The 15545-nt window shown below is 43.6% G+C and overlaps 2 protein-coding genes across 3 annotated transcripts in view; one reads left to right on the top strand and one right to left on the bottom strand.

Moving 5' to 3' along the window:
* C3 (complement C3) overlaps positions 1-7202 on the top strand; it is a 102458-nt gene extending 95256 nt beyond the window's left edge. Inside the window, exons 38-41 of the mRNA XM_030196876.1 lie at positions 1467-1553; positions 1698-1781; positions 5498-5633; positions 6829-7202. Coding sequence (XP_030052736.1) covers positions 1467-1553; positions 1698-1781; positions 5498-5633; positions 6829-6970 — 449 coding nt within the window. The 3' untranslated portion in view covers positions 6971-7202. The remainder of the gene's footprint in view (positions 1-1466; positions 1554-1697; positions 1782-5497; positions 5634-6828) is intronic.
* A 4960-nt stretch (positions 7203-12162) lies between these two features.
* Positions 12163-15545, bottom strand: part of GPR108 (G protein-coupled receptor 108) — a 28767-nt gene continuing 25384 nt past the window's right edge. For both annotated transcript variants that reach the window (XM_030196878.1, XM_030196877.1), the window contains exons 17-18: positions 14344-14474; positions 12163-13166 (exon numbers count right to left, since the gene is read on the bottom strand). In XM_030196878.1, the coding sequence (XP_030052738.1) occupies positions 13091-13166; positions 14344-14474 (207 nt within the window). In that variant the 3' untranslated portion in view covers positions 12163-13090. The remainder of the gene's footprint in view (positions 13167-14343; positions 14475-15545) is intronic.

Raw genomic sequence — 15545 nt, 5'->3', positions numbered from 1 at the left:
TAACATTTAAGTTTCCCATCATTTCCCTTCACCTGTACTACACTAGTCTGTCGAGTCTCATCCTTATAAATTTTAAATTACCTGCAGTTAGGAAAATTCACCCTCCCCCACATACAAAGGAAGTGACATATTCCCCACTGATCACGAAATTACATCTGGGTCCTTCCAGAGACTCTTCCTTGCAACCTAGATAGAGAACAGTCACCCTCCATTTTTCTTCCTTTAGAGAAAATAGCCATGCGTCTGTTTCTCCTTCTAACAGGAGATGCTAGAGAGTTAGGACTTTTACCTATAAAAAGAAATCCACAGAAAAATTGTTGTTTGCCTGTAAAGCTTTCCTTTCAGACCCATAGTCAAGCTTTTTCCTTTAGGGTGAGGGGTTCTCGAAACAATGCTTTGGTCCTCTTTTCTGGTCAGTGATAAAAGGGCTCTTACTGACCTAGTTCATCACCTTTCCTTCTGCCTATGAGAAGGAAGGAAAACAGCCAAGCCCTTCATTAAAGATTGGGGAAGGCATATGCAAATTTAGTTCAGGAGATCCTGTATTCACTTCTCTCCTCCCCCACTAGGGTCAGTCAAACTTTCCACACCTGTTTCCTGGCAGGTTTTTAAACAAAGTCATCAACAGTTTGGTTTGAAACAAAAGAAAACTCTTCTTGTGTTTCCCCCAATGTATTTTACTACAGTTCAGAGTCTTAAGACAAAAATAAAAAAAAATTTGGTAGCAATCCTCAATCTTTTCTTAATTTTGACAAACAAAATTATTCACAAGAAAAGGAGTTTGAGCCCTCTCTTCTAGTAAGCCTACGGCTCAAACACTGGCAGACCCTAAACCTCTACTCCCAATCCAACGGGCTTATGCTGCATTGGGATCCGTCCCTCCTCTGCCAGCAAACAAAAACTTGAAAAGAAAAACAAAGGTGTAGCTTATTTCTTCATCGGTTATTCACTCACTTCCTTTCACTGAAGCGCTGCTTAAAACTTGTGACGCTGCCTTTATAGGAAGTTAAATATATTGAACTTCCATCTCCTTCTCTGGGCCTTGAACATCTGGTACACCTTCCTCATAGCCTTGAACCTTCTCTGTTCTGGGATACTCCTGGACCTCCATGGGCTCGCTCATCCCTCCTTCCTCTTCTGCTTCAATGTGTCTTTATACGCTTCTGCTCCTCCCTAGGAACCTCTCACCCCCCCCCCCCCCCCCCGGGTGGTACCACCAGGGTTTTTCTGGATTATTCCGCCCCCTTCTATCATCCCTCCTTCTTTCAGGCATGTGAGTCCCAGCACCCTTCATTTCACTGAATTTTCTTCACTGAGGGAAAGAGGGTTGGCTTAGGGAGGTTTTTCCTTTTGCTTCAGCCTCTCTCTTACACCAGCAAGTATGGAAAAGTTTTTGATAAGTTCTGAATTTCTGAGACTGAAGAAATGCTCAGATGCTAACAGAGAATTCTCTTTCTATTATGCAGAAAATTGTTACATGCAGCAGGCAATTGGTGAGGACATTACAGTGAATAAGCGTATGGAGGACGCATGTGAACCTGGAGTGGACTATGGTAATTCATTATAATATTATTCTGACTTGAGGCTCCATGCATGTGCTGAAGACTCAGCCTTCACTGTCTGACATCGTGGGCCAAGTCTCTGTTCAGCATCTGGGAGCACAGCTGGATCACTAACCAGTTCTCTCTGTTTCTCAGTGTACAAAGTCAAGTTAACTTCAATTGAGGAATCACCTAACTACGACACCTACATCATGACAGTTGTGGAAATTATCAAAAGAGGTGATGATTATTTCTGCATAGTACTCAGACTTTTCTCTGTTTGTATGTTCATTGTTTGTATATTGTCTGTGCATTTATACATTGTGTATCGTTTGTACATTGTCTGTATATTATCCAGGTATTTGTTGTCTTATATTTGGTAAACTCTATGAAAAATGGGGAAGTCCAAACTTAATTAGTGACAATATACTATATATATATAAAGAAGTTTGCACAATTTAGTTTGCGGGTGTCTCCCAATTTTATATACTTAAATCAATGGGAACCTCAAATCTCCTGACAGGGCTAAATACCAATGTATTGAACAACCACTATCTTCTATAGGAGTCCGTTAATATCATCAGTTCCACTAAGGGAAAAACAGGAGAAAAACCAATCATGCGCAAAAACTCACTATAAGTGAGAAAAACGGATGATTTTTAAAAACCCCTTGTTTTAATCCCTTAGTATATCACCTAGTGGGGGACACCAGACACCAAACTAACATTCTATATCAACAAAACAGAAATAAAATATGCTCCAACTAACCTCCCCCAGTTCAAAGTCTCCAACCCACCTAACAGTCAATCCCTATAATCAACTTCATTGAATCTTTAGCTAACATCCAATAGTACTTAGCTGTGGGATGTGACGTAATTGCTGTTCGTTAATGAAGAGGTCGTTCGGCACAATTTCTGTGTTGGCAAAAATATGAAATGTATCCCTTCTCCAAAATTGTTTATGTTACTCCTTCAAAACTTGAAGTGTATCCCTTCTCGACTTGTTCGTATTACTCCTCCGACAAGTGCGCCTCGTTTCGCCCAACCATGGGCTGCTCCAGGAAGGGTACTGGGACCACTCAGTGGATCTAAATCACACAGGATACTGCATCTCTATCATTAATCACACAAATATGGCACAGACGGAAAACATGGCGCGGCGTTCACCTTATATAGCGTCTTTAGTCATTTTTAAAGGGCCAATCAGATAGCGGGGTAACTCCCCCTGTCTATAATAGCCACACATTTAAAGATGATACAAATTCAAATCAATAATAGACATTCCACTCGATGTTCTTATTAAGACCCTTAGGTTCAACTGTGTTTAATGTATACATCCAATATTGTTCCTTTCGCCACAGTATACTTTTAATATCCCCCCCTCTCTTACCCATTTTCACACAGTCAATGACCATGCATTGTAATTGGTCGAAGCGGTGTTTGGCCTGCATGCATGTCGCGTCATCGTGCATCTACTTTCAGCTGTGTAACACAGTGTCGGTGTTCTATTACTCTAATTTTAAACTGGCGTGTGATGTGACCCACATACATCATATTACATGGACATTGAAAGAAGTAAATTACATTTTTAGAATCACATGATGTATTATATCTTAAACTAGACTTTGAGCCCGTAAAAACGGGCTATTATAGGAAGGGGGGTTGAAAGGCCCGCCCCCACCGCCGAGTTCGCCGCTGCCCCCCCCCCTCCGAGTTCGCGCCCCCCCCCCACCGAGCCGTCACCACCCACCTTCCACCTGGCCAGGGCCCTCGCTCCGCTATTGAAACAGCGAGGGTCCGGGAACGCAGCACTGAGCTCTGCTGAGCTGCCGACGTCGGCCTTTGTTCTTCTTCTCTGCCTGTCCCGCCCTCGTGTGACGTAACGTCGTCGAGGGCGGGACAGAGGCAGAGAAGAAGAAGGAAGGGCGATGTCGGCAGCTCAGCAGAGCTCAGTGCTGCGCTCCCGGACCCTCGCTGTTTCAATAGCGGAGCGAGGGCCCGACTGGGTAGAAGGTGGGTGGCGGCGGCGACTCGGGTGGGGGGAGCGTTAGACGGCGGTGTCCCTCCCTCAGCATTAATGCGCAGTACAGACCCTCTGTGTTCCGCCCCCCGTCATCACGTATTGACGTGGGGGCGGGGCAGAGAAGGTCTCTACTGCGCATTTGCGAGTGAGTACGGTCACTCGCCGTTTATATGTTTGATTGTAACTTTTGCCAGTGGAGGACTCAAAACTGGAACCTTCAACTGAAATCGAGCATATAGAACAATGACCGCAACTGTGATGATATCCTGTTGTGTATTCATTAGAAGACCAGACATCCGCATAGCTTAATTGATCCTATAAATTCCGATTGCGGGCAAATGATAACATGTACTTTGGGTAAGCATGATGTTCCAATGTTTTCTAAGTATGGCTGAGATCTGAGGAGACCTGTCTGTAAATTTCAAGACACACAAAGTTGCCTTGTCCACACTCTTATCTTATGTTGGTCAGTTTGAAGTAAAGACTCCCGATGATTAAACAAGGCTCTTTTGAACGATTGCTTCACTATCTTGTCAGGATAACCTCTGTCCTTAAATTTGTGTTTCAACTCCACTGCCGATTCCTGATACTGTTGAGTGGAATCACAAATCCTACGATACCGTAGGAATTGGGAATATGGCAGGCTCCGTTTGAGATGGTACGGGTGCATGCTATCGTATCTAAGCAGAGAGTTTCTATCTGTTGTCTTGATGTAAACATTAGTTCTGAAGATCCCGTGTTCTTTTGTTATTAACACATCCAGAAAATTTATGTATTTAGAGTGAAAATTACACTCAAACTTCAAACTTGATAGCACCATGACAGATATTAGATCCTGCACAAAGTCCAAGAGTTCTTCTTTCGTGCCATGCCGTAATAGAAAAACATCGTCAATGTACCGACCCCAATACATAACCTTAGAAAAACCCGGGGAAGTGTAAACATGCTGCTGCTCTTCAAACTGCCCCATGAAAATGTTTGCTATGGAGGGGGCAAACGAAGCCCCCATAGCTAAGCCCGATATTTGCAAATACAGTTCATTATCAAATGTGAAATGATTGTTATACAGAGCTAACTCAATTAAGCTTGTAAGAAATTCTGTTGGTACCACATGAGGATGTGGGTGAGCCTGTAAAACTTTCTCAACTGTTTGTAAAGCTTCCCCCTGAGGGATAGAGGTGTATAAAGAATGGACACCCGCAAACTAAATTGTGCAAACTTCTTTATATACATACTAGTAAAAAAGCCCCGTTTCTGATGCAAATGAAACGGGGGCTAGCAAGGTTTTCTTCTGTGTGCATGTGGGAGTGTGTGTGTCCCTGCCCTCTCTCCCCTCCCCCCTCTGAGTCCTTCACTGTTACAGAGCGAGCGATTTGATTTTGTGCTTTGCTGTTTTCCTTCACTGACTGTTTGTGTTACAGAGAGGGCAGGGCAGACACTCTTGGGGAAACCGGATATCTCTCCCCCTTCACACTTCCGGCTGGAGGCTTCATAGAACGTTGATGTTGCCTTTTATATAGATAGTATATTGTCTTATATTTGTACATGGTCTGGGTTTTGTCTGGACACTGGTTGTGTATTGTTTGCATATTTATATATTGTCTGTATATTGTTTGTACATGTAAAAGGCAGTTTTCTAACTATTGTATAAGATAGTGTTGTAAGTGCAAGGGGTGGACATGTGGCCAGAGCGTTGGGAGGGGGGGCATAGATGTGTCTCCATCTTGAATACACAGTGTCGTGAGTGTTGCCTGATGCTCATGGGTCTGCCTGTTTACCCCATTTAGACCTGGTATAAATGGTCAAGGTGCACCAGTGCAGGTTTACACTAGTAATTCCTGTGCCCTGCTCCTCCCCAGAGTCAGCGCCCTAGTTACCCACCCTAGATCCAGCCCTCCCTCTGTTAATATCGTTTCTCATATGTGTCTTTACAGGGACTGATGAGAACCCACTACGAAAGTCTCGACGCTTCATCAGCCCCGTGAAATGCAGAGATGCCTTGCAACTTAAGGTCAACAGAGATTATTTGATCTGGGGCTTGAGCACCGACCTATGGGATCTCCAGACTGAGTAAGTAAAATGTGGAGGTGGCACAACTGGAGCCAATTTTACCATTCGGCAAATAAGCAAATGTGGGGCTGCAAAGAACAGTTAAAATGAAAGCAAAACAGCTGATCCTGACACCCAGGTAGAATCTCACACATCAAGCTTTTAGTTCAGTGTTGTGGACAGGGCAAGATTATGCGTGTCCTAGAAACTGTGCTGAAATGAACCTGAAATTTTCAATATCCTGAATGAGCCAATGGGAAATAAACGTGATGTAGGAGGTCATTTCAGAAGGCTTGTGCAACATTTGCACATGGAAATAGTGATATTTACACAGGTTGGCTGCATACCTGTGTAAATGGTGATTTTCAGAATACTGCTATTGACACGTTAAATGCCCTGATTAAAGATGGAAGGTCAAAACTTGCACATAGATTTCCCATTTTACACTGGGAATTCCCTACATAGTTTTAAAAAATTTCTCCTCTCCCAAGACACACACAACTTTCTTCAAGAAGGTGGCAAATAAATCCTGATACGTAAAGAAATTAAGTTTTAGCAAAATGTTTATTTTGGCAAAGGCTTGACATGAGTGTGACGCAGGCAGCACTTATGCTTATCCCGCAGTACTTCATTCAGCCTTTTAACTAGTAAAACTGTTCTCTCTCAGTTCACTACTTTTTCAGAACATGGGTCTTCTGTGTAAAGGTACCAGTGCTTGGATGCAGCAGCCCACGAACTTTGGCACCTAATTTATTCTCACATATACTTCTGGAGTGTGGCCACTCTTTTCCTGCATGTGTATCTTTCTGAAACTGGAGCCAGTGTGTCCAGCCGGAGCAGATACATGGGTATTTCCCAGAGTCTTTATCGTTATTTTATAAAATTTCTTGCATTCAGCAGATCCTTTTGTATAACAGTGGGAACATCTGGACCTAGAGGTCCCAAATCCTACCTCAATGTCCAATGCAAAATGTAACTTCACATTTGTCAGTGTAGCAACTGCAGACGGGACAGGGAAAGCTCCTCACAAAATATTTAACCAAATGTTTTCCTAGTGGCATTTGCAATGAAAATCTCACTGTGCTGCTCAAGAGGACACAACAATGTCATTCAATTTCACATTTTTAATTTCCAAGATCCATTCTTGTGCATATCCTGGAATACATCGGTGCACTCGCACCCAGGGCATCAGTCTGATTTCTGTTTTCCATTTCAGCATTTCCTACATCATCAGCAAAGACACGTGGATTGAGTGGTGGCCCAACGATGAGGAATGCCAGGACTCCATAAATGTTGAGATCTGCACCAGCCTTCAAGAGTTCTCAGAAAGCATGATGACCTTTGGCTGTCCAACATAAAATCCTGCACAGTTCTGCCTTCGAGCACCAGAACAGACAAATATCTTCACTCAGCGAGTCCCATGTGCCTCAGTGACTCTAACACAGCCTTTTAAATACCAGCTTTTTGTCAACCATGAAGATTTATTTCTACAGTACATTGTGGCTTCTTTTTTTTTGTATATAGATACTTTCTATTCAAACTTGTCATCGGTCAATAAAAATCTCTACCAAAGTAGATCTGGCTTGGAAATGAGTGTGTGTGAATATTTATTTATCTGGATTTGATAGACCACTAATAGATGGTGATAAGTATAATCACTGTCCATGGGTGCACCAGGCCCACCCAAAATTGCATATCTCTTGCCATAGGAGCCAACGTTTCACAAAGATTGAGGGTGCTGAATTTTTTTTTTCTTTTTTTTAAAGGTGGTGCATGCCCCCTCCATCCCTCTCCGCCTCTGAGTTCCAGGCCCCCCATCCCTCCGCCTCCGAGTTCCAGGCCCCCCATCCCTCCCTCTCCGCCTCTGAGTTTTAGGCCCCCCTCCCTCCCTCTCCGCCTCTGAGTTCCAGGCCCCCCTCCCTCCCTCCCTCCGAGTGCCAGTCCCAACCCCAGCCTGACCTCTTCTCCCACAGCAGTCCTCCCTGCGTGCCGCCCAGAATTTAAAACCCATCTTACCTCGGGGTCCTGGTGGCAGCAGTGAAAGGCGAGCAGGCTCGGCACTTCAGCCTTCCCTTGTCTCTCAGCTCTAGTCCCGACCTCAATTCCTGTTTTCGCAAGGGCGGGACCAGAGCTGAGAGAGAAGGGAAGGCTGAAGCGCTGAGCCTGTATGTGGAACTGTATGTGGAAACGGATAGAGAGCCAGTGACTTGAGGAGTGGGCTAATATGAGCATAGTGACAATGGTGGAATGCAAGTTGTGCAGCAGAGTTTTGAACAGATTGAAGAGGAGAGAGATGGCTTAGTGGGAGACCTGTGAGTGTGGATAATGGTTCTAGTAGTGTGCTCAGAAAGGAAAGGACGAATTTTGGTGATATAAAGAGAAACAACAGGTTTTAACAGTTGAATATGTGTTACTACTACTTATTTCTATAGCGTACCCAGCGCTGTACACTTGAACATGTAAGAAAGGCAGTCCCTGTTAGACAGAGCTTACAATCTAATCAAGACAGATAAACAGGACAAATAAGGGAATTACTTAAGGTGGGAATGATAAAACAGACATGAGTACTGAACAAGTGAATAGGGGTTAGGAGTTAAAAACAGCCTCAAAAAGGTGGGCTTTTAGCCTAGATTTGAAGACGGACAGAGATGGAGCTTGATGTAGCAGCTCAGGAAGTCTATTTCAGGTATATGCTACAGCAAGATAAAAGGAATGGAGTCTGGAGTTGGCAGTGGAAGAGAAGGGTACAGATAAGAGAGATTCACCTAGTGAACGGAGTTGCCGGGGAGGAGTATATGGAGAGATAAGAGTGGAGAGGTTCTGAGGAGCTGCAGAGTGAAAGTACTTGTAAGTCAATAAGAGGAGTTTGAACTGTATGCAGAAACGGATAGGGAGCCAGTGAAGTGACTTGAGGGTTAATATGAGCATAGCGACACTGGCGAAATACAAGTCATGCAGCAGAATTTTGAACAGATTGAAGAGACAGATGGCTAAGTGGGAGACCTGTGAGAAGCAAGTTGCAATAGTCTAAGCGAGAGGTGATAACAGTGTGGATGAGGGTTTTGGTAGTGTGCTTAGAAAAGAAGGGATGAATTTTAGTGATATTATAGAGAAAGAAATGATAGGTTTTAGCAGTCTGTTGGAAATGTGCAGAGAAGGAGAGAGGAGTCAAAGATGACCCCAAGGTTACGAGCTGATGAGATAGGGAGGATGAGAGTGTTATCCACAGAGAGAACTGGGGGGGGGGGGGGGGGGGGGGGGGGGGGGGGAGGGGAAGAGGAGTTGGTGGGTTTAGGGGGAAAGATAAGCATAGTCTTGACCATGTGTAGTTTCAGATGGCAGTGAGACATCCAGGCAGGATGGGCCTGGATTCCTGCTGAGAGTCCAACTAAAGTTTGACTCAGAACCACTTGGAAGGCTGCAAATTCTACTTGGTGCAGGGGAGGGATCTTGACTCATCGATTGGGACATGCTGTGCTGGCGTCAGTCCGGGTGAATAGCAGTTAAGCAGCGTTCCCACTGTGGGACTTGCTGGCCGGTATCAGGGCGTTGCATTGTACGCGAGCTGGGAATCCCATGGGACGCGGAGGAAATGGTCAGTGGCAGCAACTCTTCAGATTTGGCGCAGCATCCAAATATGGCTAGACCTGGGCTCAGATTTTAAGAAACCATAATTAATTGACTGTGTACGTGGCTTTCTGTTTTCATATGTCAGGGGTCTTCAGTTTCAGGTCAGAATCGTGGTTGAATTTATGAATCTATGTATTGCGTTTTAATTGTATCATCATTGTTTTAACTGTATATTTTATTTCTACATTGGCTTTGAGATTTCTTGGTGAATGTGAAATGAAACATTAGGTTGAATGAACTAAAGTTCATATTTGTGCTCACAGTTACATCAGCCAGAGACCTGGCCTAAGCGTGCACAGCTTAATGGGGCAGCGACATACCTAACTTAGGGTTCTGTAAGTTACATGTGTAAGTAGAGCCCCACCCGTGTCCTACCTGGCTCAGTCCGTGTCCTGCAGCCCTTGCCCTGTCTGTGCCTTGCATGTGCCCTGCCCATGCTCCACCTGTGCCCTGCCCATGCTCCACCTGTGCCCTGCCCATGCTCCATCCATGTCTCCTTCCTTTTCATATTACATAGTAAACAAACTACATGCATCATTGGAGAAAACGCTCAGACACCCTGCAGGTACTGTACATACTAATATTCTCTACATTATGTGCAAAGGGCTCTTAAATGCAATGTCATAGGCTTCCCATTACAGAAGTTTCCTCAACCTCCGTAGCAGTTCTCATAGCTTGGGCAGAGGGTTGTGTATTTGATTAAATCTGCAGATATGAACAGAGGAGTGGCCTAGTGGTTAGCATGGTGGACTTTGGTCCTGGGGAACTGGGTTCTATTCCCACTGCAGGTACAGGCAGCTCCTTGTGACTGGGGGCAAGTCACTTAACCCTACATTGCCCCAGGTACAAATAAGTACCTGTATATAATATGTAAACCGCTTTGAACCTGCTGTGAGTGGGAAAGTGCAGGGTACAAATGTAAAAAAATTCACAGATTCTTCACAGGTGCATGTTTCTGCTTCACTGTTGGGCTGGTTCTGGGGCTTATTTTACAAATGTACAGAAGCATCTATAAAATCTATAAAAGTTTACAGTCTCCACCTCCCTGAATGTGTACATTATGTTGCAGAAGGCCAAAAATTCTGAAATTTAATAAAGTCTATCGGACTTTGACTCTAATGTATTGAGGATTAATTTTGGGATGGGAATAAGAGCTGCAGATTGTAGTGCATAATGTTAAAAGGTGGAATGAGTTCTGCAGTTTGTAGTGGATAATGTTGAAAACTGGGGTGAATGCTGCAGTTTATAGGAGGCAAGGTTCTGGTGTGGATTAGGAATTAGTTATTGAACAGAAAATAGAGGGTAGGGTTAAATGGTAATTTCTTTCAATGGAGGAGGATGAACAGTGGAGTGCCACAGGGATCTGTACTGGGACTGGCACTATTTAACATATTTATAAATAGTAAACATAGTAGATGACGGCAGAAAAAGACCTGCACGGTCCATCCAGTCTGCCCAAGAAGATAAATTCATATGTGCTACTTTTTTATTTGTACTGGAAATCAGAACGACGAATGAGGTGATCATATTTGCAGATGATACAAAACTATTCAAGGTTGTTAAAACACGTGTGGACTGTTAAATATTGCAGGAAGACCTTAGGTAATTGGAAGACTGGGCGTCCAAATGGCAAATGAAATTTAATGTGGACAAATGCAAGGTAATGCACATTGGAAAGAATAATCCAAATCACAGTTACCTGATGCTAGGGTCCAAGATGCTAGCGCTCAAGAAAACGATCTGGGTGTCTTCGTAGATAATACTTTGAAATCTTCTGCTCTGTGTGCGGTGGCGGAAGCCAAAAAAAAAAATAGGATGCTAAGAATTATTAGGAATGGGATGGTGAGTAAGACCAAAAATACTATAATGCCTCTGTATTGCTCCATGGTTTTGACCACACCTTGAGTATTGCATTTAGTTCTGGTCGCTGTATCTCAAAAAAGATATAGCGGAATTAGAAAAGGTTCTAAGAAGAGTGACTAATATAATAAAGGGGATGGAACTCCTCTCGTTTGAGGAAAGGCTAAAGGGCTTAGGGCTCTTCAGCTTGGAAGAGAGGTGGATGAGGGGCAATATGATTGAGGTCTACAAAAACCTGAGTGGTGTAGAACGAGTAGAAGTAAATCGATTTTTTACTCGTTCCAAAAGTACAAAGACTAGGGGACACTTGAGGAACTTACAAGGAAATACTTTTTAAAACAAATAGGAGGAAATATTTTTTCACTGAACGAATAGTTAAGTTCTGAAACTCTTTGCCGGAGGATGTGGTTACAGTGGTTAGCGTATCTGGGTTTAAAAAAATGTTTGGAAAAATTCCTGGAGGAAAATGTCTGCTATTGAGGCAGACATGGGAAGCAACTGCTTACCCTGGGATTTGTAGTATGGAATGTTGCTATTCTGAGATTCTGCATGGAATCTTGTCACTCTTTAGAATTCCAGAATCTTGCTTTTTTTGGTGTTCTACATGGAATCTTGTCACTCTAGGATTCCAGACTCTTGCTTTTCTTTGGGGTTCTACATGGAATTTTGCCACGATTTGGGTTTCTGCCAGGTACTTTTGACCTGGATTGGCCACTGTTGGAAACAGGATACTGGGTAGATGGACCATTGGTCTGACCCAGTATGGTTACTCTTTTAAGTTATGTTAAACGTGGGGTGAGTTCTGCAGTTTACATTGGTTAATAGTTAAAAGTGGGGTGAAAGTGACTGTGGGTATGGGAATAATAGGACAGCCCCCCCCCCCCCCAGGAACAGATGGTAAGCTACTGGCCTCTTATTCCCCCCCCCCCCCATTTCCCTTCCAGCAATAAATGATAAGGTACAGGCCTCTTGCACCCCCTGCACCACAGCAGTCTAGCTCCAAAAAATACAGGAACAGTAAGGCAGCCACATATATAAACCCACCACTCAGATGAATTAGGATTCAGGAAGGAGTTTAATGTCCACCAGGAACCTGACTGCACATTCTGCAGGTCTAGTGGTCGAGGAGGCTTATTTCTGACATGGATGAAGCTTGTACCAGCTGCTGGGTTCTGTCAACTGCAGGTTTTGTCATGAGCCCTGGGAAGTGCTGCAGTGAGCCGGCACTACTCAGATAGGCCTTGTGGTCCAAGATTTATTTTTGAAAAAGTTTTTCATCACATTACAATAAATTAAAACATTAAGCTCGCGAAGGTGAAAATGGCAGGCACAGCGAGGAATGACTTTGTCTTTGAAGGAACTGTAGTTGGTCACCAGATCTGCAGAAGGGCTACACCGATGCAGTCCTGAACTAGAAAGTGCGGCGTGCAGTACACGCAGTTCATGCGCCTGGCAAACCTGCAGTAAAAGCCATGTTGAACCAAAAAGCGCAACCAGCACTCTGCTGTATGTGGCTGAATGACTGTCCCTGTGGGGAAAACCCAGAGCACAGCAGCCAGGCAGCAAAAGCATTTTCCAAGGACTTACTGAGGTCACGTCCAGCTCTCAAGGTGGAGGCGGCAGGAAAACAGCTGCATTGCTTTAGGTAAAAACACATTCTTGCAAAAGAAAGTTGAATAAAGGTAAAATCAACAGTGAGATTAGCAACCAACTTCCCCCAAAAGCCTTCAGTCCACCCTGACATGGTTCCCGTCTCCCTCCCTTCTGCAGGTGAGCAGCACTCTCTGACCTACTGCACTGTGTGGCATAATCCTCCCCCCCCCCCCCCCATATGCAGCACCAGAGGAGCTCAGCAGTCCACGAGCTCCCAGGGGAAAGGGGGCACTCCTGGCATTTGACCTGTAAGTGCCTCGGGCTTTTCAGTCCAGGGAAATCTTTGGTCGGAACGCTGATGCAACAGACATTCACTGCCGGGGTATCAGGAACTGCTATGCCGAGGTTTCTCTTCCGTTGGATACTTTCTTCAGTCTGGACAAGCCATCGAACAGGCCTGTGTTAGTTACCCTACAAAGAGAGAAAATGAACCATTACATTAAGCTGTTTATTTAACACAGATTTTCTCTTCCTCTGTCGGACACTTTCATTTACAGGAAAGGGCGTAGGGTAGGGATTAGTAGAGTGTTTGCCAATGAACCTGGGTGAGATGTGTCCTCTTCCCTTCAGTTTCTTAATCTGGGGTGGGGTAAAGGGAGGTCCTATGAAAAATGACTGCAGCCAGGGGATGGGACAGTGCTCGAGCAGGGCATCATGGATGCAGCAGATAAAGAGGGGGGCCTTCAGGATGGCATCTGATACAGACCCACTTACAATTCCATAGGAGCCCCCTTTCCCCCCCAACTGAGCTATATAGTTTATATGAATGACAAAATAAAACATGTGAATAAAATCCATTCATGAATATGTAAGTCAAAGAAAAACTGTTAAAAAATAGCCCACCAGTGATGATACTTAATCTTTGTATTTTCTTTTATCCATAAAACCTCTGCCCATGTATTTTCAAGTTTCCTATGACAGGGGCTCATGTATTAATGGGATGAAAGGGAGCTAAGGTGTAGAGCAAGCATTACAAGTTATGCTGGTTACGCATGTAGGCCTTCAGTTATTTGAGCCTCTTATGAGAGGGCCCAGACTCCAGGAGAAGCTGTTTAGGGTGTTATTTACCTAGCAGAGCACTTTGTTTCATGACACTAACGTGAAATCCCAGCGCCTCTTGAATTTAGGTTTTTACAGGGTTACTGTATCTGGAGAAAAGCATCTGAAGGATGTAGTGCATGTCCTCTTATGATTTTGTGCTGCGATTATTGAACGTTTTCTTACATATTTCTCATTTTTCTGGTTAGTAGACTGTTATTAAAATACAGAGGGCAGGTTTGGTTTACCATTAGTCCAGAATATAATTGTATAGACATGGTCGAGTCTCTTGAGGTTAGTGTCATGGATCTGTCTTTTTATTCCGCTTAATAATGTGGCTTTTTATTTTCTATGTTGTATTTCATTGGTTGCCATGTGTTTTTTGTAATTTTGAATGTTACATCTGTTTTATTTTTGCACATCGCATTGGGCTCTTCCACGGACACACATTTATTTAATAAAAGTGATGAATGAATCAATTCATGATCCATATAATGAAACAACAACCCTAGCGCCCAGCTGCCAGAGCCCCTGAGAAGCATCTGCTCACACTTCATCCATCTGTATGTCATCCTCCTCTTCCTCGTCCTGGGGCAGTTGGAGATATGGGTTGTTGCAAGCTGGCTGGAACTTATATCCCGTTAGAATGAAGAAAATGAAAGTGGATACTTCAACCAGCAGCTGAAAGACAGAACAAAGGTCATATAGAGGCTTATTTTCAAAGCACTTAGCCTCCCAAAGTTCCATAGAAACCTATGGAACTTAGCCTCCCAAAGTGCTTTGAAAATATGCCTCTCAGTGTCACAGACTTCCCATCATGACGGCATTTGTTTTCTATATATCCAAAAAACATGTTTTTGTATATTGCACAAAATCAGCAATATTGTAGTGCATTGCAGAAATAGAAAACTAGAACTTAGTTCAAAATTGCCAAGACGACAGTGTTTTGATTATCTGCTCTCCATCAGAATAATTTTCTTCACCACAGACATCTCGAAATAATTCCATCTGTCTCCACAGTGCAAAATGTAACATAACACACTGTGCCAACTGCAAGAGCCAACATGGTATCCAGACACATAGCCCAAGCTTTTATTTTATTTTTATTCATTTTATTTTAACCACTTATAACCCACTCCATCTAAGCGGTTTACAAAATAACACACACAGACAGGTAGAGGACAACAGCCAATAAACTGAAATTAATATGAGCATCAGAAACAAGCAAAATAAACTTCAAAATACTTAAAAGAATAACTTAAAATGCTTGAGTGAACAGCTACACTTTCAAACATTTCTGAAAATGCAAAAAAGTCTTCTGGTAAAGTATTCCACAAAAGAGGAGCGGCAGCAGAAAAGACTGACGATCTAGAAACATTCCGTCCTGGCAGAGTGGCAATGTTCCCTCTAATCTGAGAGCGGGAGTCCTCCAACTGCATTTCTGCCAGTGGGGGGCAGTGCTTCAATATTGTGTTTTTGATGGCTAGGAGCACGTAGGTTCCCAGGACTCCTGCAGAGCTAGAGAAACAGCACCCCCTACTGGTAGAACCGTAGGTGGAGGAATCCTGCTCAACTAAAAGGGAACAGCGGAATTACAGCCAACACTTTCTCTACGGACCTCGAGACAGACTGATAATTTAAATGACGGGTACTGATAACCAAGTATCTGCTTCAATCATGATGGGCCATAAATTGTAAAAAAAAAAAACCCCAAAAAACAGTCTGATGATATTTGAGACCCCTAAGGGTCTT

Source organism: Microcaecilia unicolor, chromosome 3 (genome assembly GCF_901765095.1).
Source record: "Microcaecilia unicolor chromosome 3, aMicUni1.1, whole genome shotgun sequence".
NCBI lineage: Eukaryota > Metazoa > Chordata > Amphibia > Gymnophiona > Siphonopidae > Microcaecilia > Microcaecilia unicolor.
The sequence above is the reverse complement of the archived record's forward strand: the minus strand, read 5'-3'. Positions and strand labels throughout refer to the sequence as shown.